This window comes from Mustela erminea, chromosome 5 (assembly GCF_009829155.1).
Source record: "Mustela erminea isolate mMusErm1 chromosome 5, mMusErm1.Pri, whole genome shotgun sequence".
NCBI classification, from domain to species: Eukaryota; Metazoa; Chordata; class Mammalia; order Carnivora; family Mustelidae; genus Mustela; species Mustela erminea.
In genome coordinates this window covers 133,723,243-133,740,227 of record NC_045618.1, presented here as the reverse complement: position 1 = coordinate 133,740,227, position 16,985 = coordinate 133,723,243, and the positions used below count along the sequence as shown (strand labels likewise).

The following is a 16,985-nucleotide window of genomic DNA, read 5'->3' as shown; positions in this document are numbered from 1 at the left end:
TAACCCACTGAGTCACCCAGGTGCCCCTGTCCAATTGTATTTTTAATGTTAAAGATTATATACTAAAAACAGCTGATTTAGGGGCGCCTAGGTGGTTCAGTTGGTTAAGCATCTGCCTTTGGCTCAGGTTGTGATCTCAGGGTCCTGGGATCAAGCCCTGCATCGGTTTCCCCGCTGAGAAGGGAGTATGCTTCTCCCTTTCCCTCTGCCCCTGCTCTGCCCCCCACCCCCTGGGTGTGTGCTCTCACTCTCTCAAATATATAAACAAAATCTTTTTAAAAAGAAGAAGAAAGCGAGATTTAAAGCAATAATGCAATATTGTATGGGAGGAAGGGAGTTATGTTTGGTGTCTGTGCATATACAATCCCAGTGATACATTTAAAAAACTGACAAGGGGCACCTGGGCCTCTCTGTCTACTTGTGATCTCTGTCTGTCAAATAAATAAATAAAATCTTTAAATAAATAAATAACTGACAAAAGGTTAATAGTGTTTACCTCTGGGAAGTGGGATTTAGAGATGGAAGTAACTTTTACATTTTTCTTTATACCTTTTTCTACTTGTAGAGTTTTTAATTGTACTTTGTGTGTTTTTTAAATTTTTATTTATTTATGTTTATTTTTTAAAGTTTTTTTAATTAGAGCACAAGTGGGGAAGCAGAGGGAGAAGCGGGCTCCCTGCTGAAAGGAGCCCAATGCAGGGCTTGATCCCAGGACCTGAGATCATGCCCTGAGCAGAAGGCAGACATTTAACTGACTGAGCCACCCAGGCGTCCCTGTACTTTGTGTTATTTAAAAACTTAATGGTGGGTGTCAAAATGGAGGGATTTTGATTTTTTATTTTATTTTTATTTATTTTTTAAGATTTCATTTATTCATTTGACTGACAGAGATCACAAGTAGGCAGAGAGGCAGGTAGAGAGAGAGGGGAAAGCAGGCTCCCTGCTGAGCAAAGAGCCCGATGTGGGGCTTGATCCCAGGATCCTGAGACCACGACCAGAGCCGAAGGCAGAGGCTTTAACCCACTGAGCCACCCAGGCGCCTCTTAAGCTCCCAATTTTAAGTGAATTTTGCATATATGTTATTAACCCTGTTTTAAACCCTGCACAAGCAGGGGGAATGGCAGGCAGAGGGAGAAGCAGGCTCCCTGCTGAGCACAGAGCCAGATGTGGGGCTCCATCCCAGGACCCTAGGATCATGACCCGAGCCAAAGGCAGGCGCTTAACTTACTGAGCCACCCAGGCCTCCCTATTTATTTTTTTAAAGCAGCAGTATTAGTAATCAGTACTTTTCTCCTGACATGGAAATAAACAAATATTAAAAAGTTTTAAATCAATATTCTTGACTATTTGTTTTTTTAAAAAATGCAGTCCTTTGGGGGTACCAATGACAACAGATTGGACTCAGGTTTTTGCTGGCATTTGGTTCCTGCCACAGCCCTGTATGTACATGTTTATATGTATTTTTATATTATCATTGGAGTATTTTCAGGATAAATTCCCAAAAGTGGAATTCCTGGGTCAAAGAGTTAAGGCACAGGTAGTTTTTTATTTTTAATTGAAGTGTAGTGGACATACAGTATTATAGTAGTTTCAGATGTACAGCATAGTGATTCGATATTTATATACATTATGAAATGTGCACCATGGTAACCTGTTACCTTACGAAACTATTATAATATTATTGACTATATTCCCTTGCTATATTTTATATCCATGATTTATTTTATAAATGGAAGTTTGAGGCCCTTGCGTGGCTCAGTTGATTAAGCATCTGCCTTTGGCTCGGGTCATGGTGCCAGGGTCCTGGGATCGAGCCCCATATTGGGCTGCCTGCTCGGTGGGGAGCCTGCTTCTCCCTCTCCCTCTGCTGTTCTCCCTGCTTGTTCCCTCTCTCTCTCTGTCAAATAAATAAATAAAATCTTTTAAAAATCAAAACAAAAAACTGGAAGTTTGTAGCTCTTAATCCCCTTCACCTAGTTTGCCCATTCCCCTCTCCCCTCTGGCAACCACCAGACATTTGTTCCCTATATTTCTGAGTTTGCTTCTATGTTGTTTGTCTTATTTATTTGTTTTAGCATAATAATATAAAAATGGCAAGATTTCATTGTGTTTTTTTAAAAGATGTTATTTATTTTAGAGCTAGAGAAATGAGTGAGCAGCGGGGCGGGGGGGTGGGGGCAGCGGCGCAGGGAGGGACAAGCTGACTCTGAGTGCAGAGCCCCTGTGGGGCTGGATCCCACAATCCCAAAATCAGGCCCTGAGCCTAAATCAAGAGTTGAACGCTTAACCGACTGAACCACCCAGGTGCCCCAATTTCATTCTTACGACTGAGTAATGGCATATGTAGTTTTGTTAGATGTTACCAAATTCCCTTCAATAGGGGCTGTATAGGGGCTATTCCATTTTTCATTCCACTTGTAATATATTAGAAGTACTATTTTAATGTTTTCATGTTGTCCTTTAAAATGTGAGAGGGGTGTGTGTATATACTTAGATCTATATGGATATGTATGTATTTTTGTGAAAGGGACATAGAATAAGCCAATCCCCTTTATGTTTACTGCTTTTAACTTTTTTTTATTCCTTGTATATCACAGTTTAGCATTATGGAAAATCCCAGAGGTCAGGCATCCTTAGAATCATAATGGCTGTGTGATGCTTTTGTGAGTCCCAGTTTGTTCTCTGATTTAGTTCCAATAAGTAATTTTCATCACATTATTTTAGAATGTTCGGCCCTCCAGCTGTTTTTTAATAGATCTTGCTGGCCTGAACAGTTTTTCTCTGATTACTTTTCAGGGACTAGAAACAATGAAATTATGGTTTTTACAGTAGCAACTGTAGTTTGAAAGCTAGAGTGAACGCTCAGTTTTAGAATTTTTTTTTTTAATCTGCCAAAATCAGGGAAAATCTTGTGTGGTTTTTAATAATGCATTTGCTTCTGCTTGTTAAGGATTCTTAAGATAACATTAAGAAGACTGGTGATTTCTGTAGAAAGATAATGGCCTGTTCTCTATTCATGTACTTTCTGGGTTTCAAGTTCTTAACTGGACTTTTGTCTTTCTCAACAGCAACAATGGTGTGGTTGGTGAATATGGCAGAGGGAGATCCAGAAGCCCAAAGGAAGGTATCCAAAAACTCCAATTATAATGCACAAAGTAGGTGTCTTTTATTTGGTAATTTCCTGCCTGGTTTTTCCGGGTCATTGTCCTGTTATATTGGCAAACAGCTGTGAAGCAATGATTTTAACCTCTGTCTTTGGTCATGGACTCTTGAGAATCTCCTGGAAGCTGTGGTAATACCCAGGAAATACAGATAAATATTTAAGAAGTTCAGGTGCTCTAAACCCAACCATACAGCCAAGGGACCCTAGGTAAAGAATTTCTGCCATTAAATGCCATTAATACCATTATGGAAAGGTTCAAGTTGAGGCTGTGATTTAAAAAAGAAACAGTAATCTTGCTCTCCAAACATGTAAAAATGAGAGCCTCTTACCTGATATGGCCAGGGTAACTTAATATGATTTGACTTAAGGTGTGATCATGTTTATCCCAAGAAGATAAAATATTCCCGGTGGACATGACGTTCTGGAGGAGGGTAGATGAGGCCGGAGGATCAGGCTGGGAGATGGAAAGGCCCCTGTGGATACAGAGATGTCCGGGCAGATGTAAGTTAGGAGTTGTTAGGAAGAATTGGAATAGTGGCACACTAAAAATAGTCAAGAAGAAAAGTAACTTTATAAGAAAAACAAGCTGGGAAATAGGCAGAGCAGTGGCGAGAGAAGAAAAAAGGGCCTTAATGGGAAAAGGAAAGTATAGGTTTAAAGACCCATGAGATCTGCTGAGTTAGAATTTGAGTAACAGCAAGAGCACATTTTCAACTGGGAATTTTGCAGCAGAACCAGTAGGAGACCTGATGGAGAAGGAAATATATTGGAAATGATTGCTACAAGTCTGGCTATTGTGTTGATCTGTGTTAAGCGGGAAGACAATTAAAATATGAGTTGTCTATGAGTATATATGTGAGTGTAAGTGAAAAACATTTTATTCTTTAGACAAAAATTTTTTTAAAGATTTTTATTTATTCATTTGAGACAGAGAGAGAATATGTGCAGGAGGAGAGGGAGAGGGAGAACCTGACTCCCCGCTGAGCAGGGAGCCCAACATGGGGCTCGATCCCTCAACCCTGGAGATCATGACCTGAGCCAAAGGCAGATGCTTAACCATCTGAGCCACCCAGGTGCCCCATGACAAATATTGATTGGGTGCCTGACTCTGTGCCTCGTATTTTAACTAGGCACTGAGAATGCAGCACTGAACAAGATATCCTGTCCCTTCGGAGCTCATGACCTATTTGGACAGACACAAATGTTCAACAAATAATTTTATAAATAATTCATACAGTTGTGATACGCACTACAAAGGAGAAGTATGGTTGCTATGAAAGTTTACGGTAGAGGAATTTCATTTACTCTGGAAAGTCAGGAAGGCTTCCCTGAGGAAGTGATAATAGGTGACAACCAACTGACAAGTAGAAGAACTTTCCAGAAGAGGAAACAATGGGGAAGAGCCTTGAAGTTAGAAGGAGCTAGGTGAACTTACAGAGTTCCTCAGTGGGAGTGCTGTGGTATTTTGGGTGGGCAGTTCTTCATTGTGTGGGGCTTCGCTCTTTGCAGGTTATTAGCTTTTCTGGCCTCTCACTCTAAATGTTAATTTTGGTTTCGCAGTATTACGGTAGGCAGAAAGCCCTCCATCCTAGATATTTCCAAACACCCCCTGAAAGGGGAGGTGCTACTTACTGGCTAAAAATGACTGTGTTAGGAGAATTAGAAGTTAGATTGGAACAGAAAAACACAGGGCTCCAAAAGGGGTGGCTTGAAAGGTTCGCAGGTAGGAGTGAGAAGGGATGGGGCAGAGCAGGGACTGCTGTTTTTATTTATAAATCTTATGCTTATATGATTTTGTAAACTCCAAACCATGGATGATTCAGGATTTGTGAGGACTTGGTTAAGAAAAAGAATGCAAGTTATGAATACAGAGTTGCTATGGCCTCTCTGAAGTATTCCATGTAAGTGAAAGGCCTGAGGCTTGCAGTCTTCATGGTAGATCCACCTCTCTGAACATGTTTTACTTTATTAAATAATAATAATAAAGGAGGAAAAAAAAGTTTATCAACTTCACTTCTGTATTTTAATTATCTTTGATGTATGGGTGTTTCTCAGGACTTTGATGTTCTGCTTAGAATTTTGAGTCTGATAGTCATTATGACACAATGGCTGGTCCATAAAAAAATTCTCCCCCCTCTCCTGCCCCACCTCCCCCATAATGGTCTGCTTTTTTCTTAGTCACTAAAGCCATGGTTGGGCTTTCAGCTGCCAAGATCAGAAAACCCAAGTCATTTGCTTTAAACAAAGAAGAGTTAGGTTCTCCCGTGTGACCAGCAGTCCTGAGGTGTAGGCCTTTGTAGGGCTGGTCGGTTTTATGATCCAACGATGTCATCGAGGGCCCAGGGTCCTTCCATCTTCCTGCTCTGCCATTCTTAGATGCAGGTTTGGTTCTCAGCCCACTGCTTCTCATGATCAGAAGATGACAACTGTTGTTCCAGACATCCTATCCAGATGAGACATCATCCAGGCTTAGAAAGGGGCGGTTTTGTTTCTTCCTTGATTCTCTCAAAGAGTGAGAAAAATATCTCCCCCAAATTCAGAGCAGTCTTTGCCTCCCCACGCATTGGCTAGTACCACCCCTACCTTTAGAGATTTTATTGGAAAGAGGAATGAGATTACCATGCTTGGCTTGGCTTGGCTTCATCATGATTTACCCCCAGAGTCATGTGCATGAGAGGCAGAAACCCAAATCAATCAGGACTCTGCCCTCAGGAAACAAGGGAAATGGTTATTGGTCAAGCAACTTCCAGGCACTTTTACAGCTTATGATTTGTGGTTTAAGAGCCAACTAACCTAGTTACATGACAGGTGGGTAGTTATTGTTCCCATGTAGTTTTATTAAAGGTATTAAGAAATTTTTCTAAAATGTTAGCTGTAATTTCCACTTTCTCTTGAAGGCACTGAAAGTGAGTCCCAAGACCCTGTGACAGAGAGCGACGATGGTGGCTTCAGTGAGGAGTGGGAAGCCCAGAGGGACAGTCGCCTAGGGCCTCATCATTCTACAACTGAGACACGAGCTGCTGTGCAGGAACTTTCCAGCAACATCCTCACCAGTGAGGACCCAGAAGAAAGTACGTGCATTTCTCTGTGTTGAATAGTCGTGGATTCTTTTACGTGCTACGTTACCAAACTCCTCAAAAATAAAATGAATAGAGAGTGTTATGGTCTACTTCTGAATAACAGATTGAAGCTTTTAGTGCGACATGCTCATAATTACTGCTTTTCTCATAGTTCAGTTTGTCAATGGGCCAAATTCTGCTCCTTAGATTTTTGGAAATGGCCGTTGATAGCCTGAACATTAGGCATTTGTTTTATAAGGTAAACACTTGCTGGTAGAATACTGCTCATTCATTTTGACTAACTTAAGCAGTTTCCTTTGCTGTGGTTTTAGTTATTTGGCTATGGCACATTTTGATTGAATAAATCAAAAGGACCTATTTAAAGAAAAATTCCTGAGCAATATGCTATTTCTTAGATTTTTATTCTGCTTCAATTTCTTGGGCTTGTAGGTGAATAAAACTTGACATTTCAGTAAATGCCTAAAGAAAAAAACTGATGGTTACTTGTTTCCTTACTCTAATTTTGCTAATAAATAATGTATATCTTTCTCTCCATTAAAATGAATTCTGTGAAGTATAACTATAGTATTTGCCATAATATTGCTGTTAAATGGAAGCCTGTTTTTTTTAATTTATTTTCATTATGTTCTGTAAACGTAAGCCTATTTTTAAATTTTTAAATATTTACTTAAGTAATCTCTACGTCCAGTGTAGAACTTGAACTCTTGACCCCAAGATCAAGAGTTGGGCACTCTTCCAACTGAGCCAGTGAGGCACCCCTAAACATAAGCCTTTGAATGAAAAAGTGGGGCTGCGATTTTATTTTTACCTTTTTTTTTTAAGATTTTATTTATTTATTTATTTATTTGTCAGAAAGAGAGAGAGAACACACAAGCAGGCAGAGAGGCAGGCAGAGGCGGAGAGAGAAGCAGTCTCCTTTGCCAAGCAAGGAGCCCGATGCGAGACTCGATCCCAGGACCCTGGGATCCTGACCCGAGCCGAAGGCAGCAGCCTAACCCACTGAGCCACCCAGGCGTCCCGAGGCTGTGATTTTAAAAGCTTTGATTTAATACATTATTTTCAGGTACCTTTTTTTTTTTTTTTTTTTTTTTAAGATTTTACCCATTTATTTGACAGAGAGAGAGAGAGTACATAAGCAGGGGAAGCAGCAGACGAAGAGAGAGAAGCAGGCTTCCTGCCGTGCAGAGAGCCTCATGTGGGGCTCTATCCCAGGACCCCGAGATCATGACCTGAGCTGAAGGCAGAGGCTCAACTGACTGAGCCACCCAGGCGCTCCATTTTTGTTTACTTTTTGATAACTTTAGTATATTCACCGAATTGTTCAGCCGTCTCCACAATTAATACCGGATCTATCTCATTACCCCAAAAAGAACCCACACTCCTTAGCTGTCCAGCTCTCTAGTCCCTCCCACCCCCCCATTTAAAACACATAATGCAGTGATTTTTATTATATTCAGAGTTGTGCAGCCGCCCCACAAGTGAATTTTAGAACATTTTCATCACCTCAGAAAGAAACCCTGAACTCCTTAGCCCCCATGTCCCACCAACACCAACAAATATACTTTTTTTTTTTAAACATTTATTTATTTATTTGACAGAGAAGGAACCCAAGCAGGAGGAGGGGGAGAGGAGGAAAGGAACCAGGCTTCCCGCCGATCAGGGAACGCAGATGCGGGGCTCAGTCCCAGGACTCTGGGATCATGACTTGAGCTGAAGGCAGAGGCTTAACGACTGAGCCACCCAGGCGCCCCTACAAATGTACTCTCTTAATAGAGTTGCCTATCCTGGACATTTCATATAGATAGAATCCTATAATATATGGTCCTTTGTACTGGTCTCTTTCCCTTAGGGTAATGTTTTCAAAGTTCATCTCTGTTGTAGTATGTGTCAGTACTTCCATTTCTTTTTATAGCCAAGTAATATTACATTTCACGTATATCTCACATTTATTACCCATTCATCAATTAACAGACATCGAGGCTGTTTTCATTTTGGGCTGTTATGCCTAATGTTGCTGTCCATATTCATGTACAGGTTTTTGTGTGGACCTGTTTTTATTTCTCTTGGGTGTATACCCAGGAGTGGAATTGCTAGGTCATATGGTAATTCTGTTTAACCTTTTGAGGAACTGCCAGACTGTTTTCCGAAGCAGCCATCCTGCTTTACATTCCCACCAGCAGTGTGTGAATGCTCCAATTTTTCCACATCCTCACCAACACTTATCTGTCTTTTTTAAACAACTTTTTTTTTTTTTAAGATTTTATTTATTTATTTGACAGACAGAGATCACAAGTAGACAGAGAGGCAGGCAGAGAGAAAGGAAGGGAAGCAGGCTCCCTGCTGAGCAGAGGGCCTGATGTGGGGCTCGACCCCAGGACCCTGGGTTCATCACCCAAGCAGAAGGCAGAGGCTTTAACCCACTGAGCCACCCAGGCGCCCCTTCTGTATTATTTTTTAACTCTTGATAACAACTCTATGAAATGGCCTGTTTGTAATCCCCATCTTAGGGCTGAGGGATTTGAGGATTAGAGAAATTGAATCAACTTGCTCCGGATCATTCAAGTACTTCAGTAGTAGAGCTGGCCTGTTCTGTACACATGAAACTGGAGAGTGTATTCATCAGTCTGGGAATGTTAGCAAGTTAAAGGGTGGTTCACAGCTTCGGATTTCATGGGTCACATGTTTATCTTTTCCACTAAGGAGGAGCTCACCCTGGCTCCCACAACTCAAGAAGAACACTGATTTCTCAGTAATATCTTATTAACCAGCACTCTGCTTCTTTCTCCCCAACATGTGGAATGGACCATACCTCTCAGGGCCCTCCACCTGTCTCCTGGGAGTGCTTCTCTAACCTTCTAAGGCCAGGCTCAAACTTCAGTTGGGAATAGTTACTTAACGGAAAGGTAAAAGGCAGTTGTAAAGCTTTATGGATTAGTAGTGGGCCCCAAAGTTGAAACATATCTTTTTTTTTTTTTTTTTTTTTTTTTTTATTTATTTGTCAGAGAGAGAGAGAGCGTGAACACAGGCAGACAGAATGGCAGGCAGAGGCAGAGGGAGAAGCAGACTCCCTGCCGAGCAAGGAGCCCGATGTGGGACTCGATCCCAGGACGCTGGGATCATGACCTGAGCCGAAGGCAGCTGCTTAACCAACTGAGCCACCCAGGCGTCCCGAAACATATCTTTTGAATCCATTGTTTAGCCTTTCCTTATTACTTTGAAAAGAATTTGAAGGGAAAAAATGTTTGATAACAGAATACCTAAGGCCTTTGCATTTCTTGCAAGTTTTAGGATCAGCTTGTCAGTGTCTGTAAGTTGATGGAAATATAAGGAATTTTGAAGATCCAAGACCATTTTGAAAGAGAAGGGACGCCTGGGTGGCCCAGTCTGTTAAGCGGCTGCCTTTGACTCAGGTCATGATCCCAGGGGATCGAGCCCTACACCGGGCTCCCCGCTCAGCAGAGAGCTTCTCCCACTTCCTCTGCCTACTGCTCTGCCTAGTTGTGCTCTCTTTCTTAGCTCTCTCAAATAAATAAAATCTTAAAAAAGAAGAAAAATTGGTGGACTTAACACTATTTGACATCAAAACTTACTCTAAGGGGATAGTAATCAATTCAGGCACAAGGGCAGGCATATGAATCAGTGGAACAGAATTACAAAACCCTTACATTTATGGTCAGTAGCTTTTACAAAGGTGCTGAAATAATTCAACAGGAAAAGAATATAATCTTTTCCACAAATTGTGCGGGGACAATTAGCTGTCCTCATGCAAAAGAATGAATGGAAACCCCTGCCTCACCTTCTCCATCCATCAGGCACACAATCGAAAATGAACTCAAAATGGATCATAAACTGAAATGTAAGTGGTAAAACTAAAACTTCTAGAGGAAAACAGAAGAAAAACATTATGACTTTGGGCTGGGCAGTGTTCTTCAATACAACACTAGTACATGGAAGAAAAAATTGATAGACTGGACTTCACCAAAATTAAAAACTTTTGCACTTCAAAAGATGCTATTAAGAGAAGAGTTGTTTAAAAAGTGGGGGGGGGGGGCGCCTAGGTGGCTCAGTGGGTTAAAGCCTCTGCCTTCAACTCAGGTCATGATCCCAGCGTCCTGGGATCGAGCCCTACATCGGGCTCTCTGCTCAGCGAGGAGTCTGCTTCCCCTCTCCTCTGCCTGCCTCTCTGCCTACTTGTGATCTCTGTCAAATAAATAAATAAAATCTTTAAAAAAAAATTTTAAATAAATAGGAAGAAGAGATGTTTGTACACCCAACTTCTTCACATTATCCACAGTGGCAATGAGGTAGAAGCAGCCCAAGTGTCCGCTGATGGATGAATGTATAAATAAAATGTGTGTACATACATGGAATGTTGTTCAGCCTTGACAAGGAAGGACATTCTTTTTTTTGTTTTTGAGAGAGAGAGCAGTGGCAGGCAGCGGAGGGAGACGCAGACTGCCTACAGAGCAGGGAGTCTACCGTGGGGCTCAGTCCCAGAACCCCGATGATCATGACCTGAGCCTAAGGCAGACACTGACCTGACTGAGCCACCCAGGTGCCCCAAGGAAGGAAATTCTACAGATGCTATAACAACTTGACATTATGCTAAGTGAAATAAGCCAGTCACAAAAACAAATATTGTATGATTCCATGAGGTACTAAGAGTAGCCAAACTCAGAAACAGAAAACAGAATGATGGTTGCCAGAGGCTGGAGGGAGAGAAGGAGGCGTTTGTGTTTAATGGGTGTAGAGCATTCGTTTTGCAAGATACAGGGAGTTCTGTGAATGGAGGATAAGGATGGTAGCACACTAGTGTGAGTTTATTTAATGCCGTCGAATTGTATATTTTACCACAATTAAAAAACTTGTTTTAGAAAAGATACTATTAGGAAAGAGAAGACACAAACTAAGAAAATATTTACAAGTCATATTTCAAGTCCTGTTGAAGAACTTGTGTTGAGGATCTACAAAAAATGCTTGGGGGCACCTGGGTGGCTCCATTGGTTAAGCGTCTGGCTTCAGCTCAGGTCATGATCCCCAGGTCTTGGGATTGTCCCCTTGTTGGGCTCCCTGCTCAGCAGCGAGTCTGCTTCTCCCTCTTCCTTTCCTGTCCCTCAATCCCCACTCATGCTTTCTCTCTCTCTCTCTCACTCTCAAATAAATAAAATCTTCAAAAAAAAAAAAAAAGTTCAGATATGCCTAGCCCTGGACAGAGGAGCCCAGTCCAACCTTAACAGGGGCCACGAGATGAGAACTTTGATTAAATTTCTGCAATAAACATTTCTGGTTCACATTTAAATAAAATTTTTAAAAAAGATAACCCTAATAAAAAATAGGGAAATGGTTTGGCTAAATATTTCACCAGCGGAGAAATATAAGAGCTAATAAGCCAATGAGAAGTTACTCAACATCATTAATCAGAATGCCTATAATCATGGGACCCTCGGGTGGCTCAAGTTGGTTAAGTGTCTGCCTTTAGCTGAAGTCATGATCCTGGGGTACCCCACGTCAGGCTTCCCAGCGGGGAGCCTGCTTCTGCCTCTTCCCCTGCGTGCGCGCTCTCCGCCCCCCTCTCTCTCAAATAAATAACTAAAATCTTTAAAAAAAAAAACAAAACCTATAATCAAACAGACTAGCAGAACCAAGCGCTGGTGAGGAATGTGAAGGAACCAGAATGCTCTCGAATTGCTGCTGGCCGTGTAGACTGGTAGAGCCAGTATGGAAAACAATTTGGCAGGTTTTTATAAAACTCAAGGTAAGCTTACCGTATAACCTAGCAATTCCACTTGTAGGAATCTACCCAATGGAAGTGAAAACTGTCCACATGGAGATGTGTACCCTTGGTCACAGCATAATGTTCATAGCACCATTATTCGTAATAACCCCAAACTGCAGACAAGCCAGATGTCTGTCAACTGGCAAAATACAGTATTTCCATACAATGGAAAACTATTCGTCAGTAAAAAGAAACAGTACAGACACATGTAATATCATGGATAAACCTCAAAAATATGTTCATTGCAAGAAGTGAGTTACAAAGACGACATGCTGTTATGAGTCGATTTCTATGAGACGTCTAGAAGAGTCATATAGCGAGAACAGATCAGGGGTTGTGTAAGGCTTGGGGTGATGGAAATGTGGGTTGTGGTGATGGTTGGACAGCTCTGTAAATTTTTTATAATAATTGAACTGTACAGTTACAGTGGGTTTATTTTATGAAATACATTATACCTATCTCATAGGGGTTCTCGTGAGGATTTATGAGAGCAAATGCTGTGTGTAAACGAACCATTCTGTAGAGGACAGTTATTGTTCTTTTTATATATAACAACAGCATCTACTGTTGAACACCCCAGAGTTAGTTATCTAGAATCTGAAACTCATAATGGAGGGGCCAAAAAAGAAAAGCTAGCTAAAGCCGAATTTTATATATCATCTACTGCTTTCTCATTCAGTACAGGATGGAATGCAGCAGTGACTTTGGGGAGAGGGGGGAACAGTTAGATTTTTTTTTTTTTTAAGATTTTATTTATTTGACAGGTCACAAGTAAGCAAAGAGGCAAGCAGAGAGAGGGGGGAAAAGCAGGCTCCCTGCTGAGCAGAGAGCCCAACACAAGGCTGGATCCCAGGACCCTGAGATCATGACCTGAGCCAAAGGCAGACACTTAACCCTGAGCCACCCAGGGGCCCCTACATTTTTGAATTGATAGCAAAGAGTAACAAACTTCGTAATTCTTCTTTTTTAGGGGGAGTAAAACTTGGATTAGGAGATTTCATTTTCTACAGTGTTCTGGTTGGTAAAGCTTCTGCAACAGCCAGTGGAGACTGGAACACAACCATAGCCTGTTTTGTAGCCATATTAATTGTAAGTACACATTAATAAAAACCTGTCCCAACTCATCTCAAAACTCTGCTTATGTTGTCCCTTTAAGGTGGTTCATTTTCACCCCGGCTGGGCTGAGTGTGCCAGTCACCTGGAGAGCTTTTAAAAAAAAAAGAAAAAGAAAAGAAACTTATTTGAATGTGTTGCCACCTGGCCATCCATTAAAATCACGTGTGTGCTTTTAGAATGCTTCATCCCTCCCCTGAGAGGTTTTTTTTTTAAGTTTTATTTATTTAAGTAATCTCTCCACCCAGCGTGGGGTTTGAACTCCCAACCCTTAGATCAAGAGGACCCCTGCCCTAAGATATTTAAAGTTATAATTGTGTGTCGTTGTTGTTGTTTTTAAGTGCCCCGGAGAGTTCGGATAGGCACCTCTGGTTAGGAACTGCTACTTTAAGCCTGGCAGCGTAGATGTGTAGAAGTTAGGCGTGCTAGTCAGTCTGAAAGGGGTACTTGGGTCCTTATTTAGTCCCTGAGTCTGGTGGTGATTTTGCCTTCAGTGCTACAACCTGCAGCAGACAGTGCTCCTTGGGCAGCAGGTTTGAGGCAAGAAGAGCTAACACAGTGCATGATGCCATGTAGGTCTTGCTTTGAGTGTCACAACATGAACCCTGCAGCTTTCAAAACCATCAAGTCATCAGACGTCTCTTACTGGTATTTTTGCTAATGGGATGTCTTCGGTATACGTGAGTGAAGTTAGAGGAGAGCCTTGACTTCCACATTTATGATTTCATCTGTGGTTTGTCACGATAACAAAACCAATTCAAATTTTTACGTGTTTTATTTTTCTTTGGAGGTTAGTTTTCTGCATGTGTGATCTTTTAAGAAGGAAGTGATTTATTCTGGATAAAGCCGAAATGATGCTCAGTTTTCAGACATTGTCTCAATAGCTAGGGTAAAAACATGGACCGTATATATGACTTGACTGCTCTGTGTTTACGGATCTTCCTCCACTTTCTGAAAGTTCGCTTAGCTATTTTTGCTAACCAAAAGAAATCGGAGAGGATTTTTGCATATACAAAAATAAAATGTTCCCGTACTAGTGAAGGTCTTTCCTAAAAGTGAAGTGGCTTATGAGAAAATGGGGATACACTTCACTTTATGCCATTTTGGCTTACAAAAAGTTCATAGGAAAGCGCTACTTTCAGATAGCGAGAGAAGCCTGTGTATGCTTCATAAACCTTGACTGGTTTGTTCCATGAGCACCTCTTGGCCCCCGTACAACACAGAGGATGCTTTTCACCTCTGGGATTTTAGCCAGCCACACTGAACTCGCAGTAGCTGACTCAATATTTTAGATAGAAATTTCAGTATTATTTAATTTAAAATAGTTTTACTTATTTTTGGATTCTATTTCTTACCTAGGATTAAGGGATAAAATTTAACAGTGTGTGCCTCGTGAACTCTGTGCTGCAAAGGAAAACAAATGTTTCAAAATTTAGATTAAAAAATTGTCATAAAATTTAACCTCAAAGGATAGTATTCAGTGAACTGAATTAAGACTAGGACTTGCGATTCGGTTGTTCTTGCATGATACACTTACAAATTTTGTCTGAGTTGGTGTCTTTTCCCCTCCTCTCCACAGGGTTTGTGCCTTACATTATTACTCCTCGCCATTTTCAAGAAAGCGTTGCCAGCTCTTCCGATCTCTATCACTTTCGGGCTTGTTTTCTACTTCGCCACAGATTATCTGGTACAGCCCTTTATGGACCAATTAGCATTCCATCAATTTTATATTTAGCATATTTGCAGTTAGAATCCCATGGATTTTTCTCCTTTGACTATAATAAAATCTGGGGAGGAAAAGATGATTTTCCTGTGTCCACATCTAACAAAGGCAAGATTCCCAGCTGGACTCTTTGCAGCTTCCTTCCAAGTCTTCCTAACCACCTGTACCATTGGGCGCTGGAAGGAGGTGTCTCCAGAAAACAGTTCGAACATACATCATTGTGATGGACTGAGTCCCTCGGTGCAGAAACTACCAGGTTTGAGGGACGAGGCTGAGGAAAAGGGACGGACCACGAAGTTGCTGTGCTCCCCCCAGCAGGGTAACCCTTGGTCACAGGTGGATTTTACCAACACTGCAGACTCTCAGGACTACCATTACCAAGAAATCAAACGGCATGGTGTAAACCAAACAGTACTCTTCATCTTAAACTACATGTTGAAGATCAACCTAACGAACCTGTCTTGAATTCTGAACCTTTGCGGGAGGTCCTGTAAGGAGAGCGGGCACCAGCAGCAAAACGAAAAGGTTTTTGAAACGGAACTCCAACTTTCACTTTCAGACCTTTTTGCTGCAGACTTACCATTTTTAAATAAGACTTTTTTTTTTCACCTTGAGTCAAGTCAGGTGTGTAGGTTGATTTTGAAAAGTCTCATTTGCAAGCCCTGAAACTCAGTACCATCAACGGTTACCATTTCTTCACATGGACAGTCTGAACTAATACGAGGTTGCTTTTTCCTAAAAGTCTTAACCTCAGGTTCCAAATTCAGTCATTTCTGGAAAGAATGGAATTATATCCAAACGGTTACCTATCAGCCTTATTTGTGTTCTGGATTTTTCCACCAAATTCTTTGTTTTTAGACATACTTAACCGGTTCTCGTGCCCCTGGATGCTTCCATTCTTCCTGTCTCTCCCTGACTCCCCCATAAGCATTGTCTTAGACACACAGCAAATGAGACAGCTCTGGTACTCTAGGATTTTACTCTGTGTGATGCAAAGAATGTGTTACGAATCAGTGCTGTCAGCCTCGCGGCCATAATTTCTTCAGTAGCAAATACAATGTGTGCCCAAAGACAGTGAAATTAAAGAAGAGTAAAATGGCTGGTGAAGCACTTTCTGTCCTGGTTTTTCTTTTTTAACTACAATCCATTGTCTCTGACCGTGCGTTGGAATTTGGACCAACAGCCAAAAGCTGGCGGTCTAGAAAGTCAGTCGTATGAGTACAGAGTAAGAGTTTGGAGAAGGCCGTGGTTTTACTCGGTGAGCCGCGCGTGGGAGGACGTAGGGTCAGGAGGAGAACCAGCTGCCGCGAAGAGAAACAAGGGGCCTCTCACAGCCGGTGGGACAAAGTGAGCTAACGGCCCGTGGGCAGATGTTAAGGAGAACCAAGTTCTTCCTCGAGAACCTCACAGTGGGTGTCCGGCGCTTTCCCTTCTGCCTTACGTTTCCTTTCAGTAAACCTTTGATCGGGGCTGTCGGGCAGAGGCCCGGGGCGGCGCAGCTGGGGACAGAAGCAGAGCACCGGCCTGCGGGCACACGGCTCCTCTAAGTGAAGCTCTGCGGGCACAACCGTTCTGCCACCGACAGCCCGTAGCCGTGGCCTCAGACCGGAAGCATTTGTGAGAAGCTTAGTGTGTCCTTGTGGCGGAACTGAAAGACCAGCTTTTCTTCCTGTTCCTGCTTTCTCTCCAGCCTGCCACGTGATCTGGTGGGTGGTTCTCCTTGCGGTTTAGAATATCTGTTTTCTGTCCCGGAATATCACAAACTAACTTGAGCAGTAGTGTGCCGATCACAGCCGGGTAGGTAAAACTGGCTCACGGTAGGCAGTTGAGAACTGCAGGCAAACAGAAAACAAGTGCACGGGAAGGGCGGGGCGTAAAGGTGTAGGTTCTCTCGTCTCTTTGCTTAGCCCCTCCTTTCCAGGAGTCTTTTTCCTCAGATACGAAGCAGTGTGGGTTTTCTCTTCTGGAAGGACACCTGAATGTGTTTGTGATTTGTGGGATTCCTGAGGGACCCCTCATCTGGAGTGGTTGATTTGTGCAAAGGTCCCAGAAATACCGTATCTTTCATGAAAGGTTCCTCCTGGAAGAGGGTATGTGCTGTGAGAGTGACTCAGTCCATCCTTGCTATCA

The 16,985-nt window shown here is 42.1% G+C and overlaps 1 protein-coding gene across 6 annotated transcripts in view; it reads left to right on the top strand.

Moving 5' to 3' along the window:
- The window catches only part of PSEN1 (presenilin 1), a 70,206-nt gene extending 54,241 nt beyond the window's left edge, over window positions 1–15,965 (top strand). For all 6 annotated transcript variants that reach the window (XM_032345032.1, XM_032345033.1, XM_032345027.1 and 3 more), the window contains 4 exons: window positions 3,069–3,155; window positions 6,061–6,234; window positions 12,990–13,108; window positions 14,712–15,965. In XM_032345032.1, the coding sequence (XP_032200923.1) occupies window positions 3,069–3,155; window positions 6,061–6,234; window positions 12,990–13,108; window positions 14,712–14,867 (536 nt within the window). In that variant the 3' untranslated portion in view covers window positions 14,868–15,965. The remainder of the gene's footprint in view (window positions 1–3,068; window positions 3,156–6,060; window positions 6,235–12,989; window positions 13,109–14,711) is intronic.
- Window positions 15,966–16,985: the final 1,020 nt, after the last annotated feature.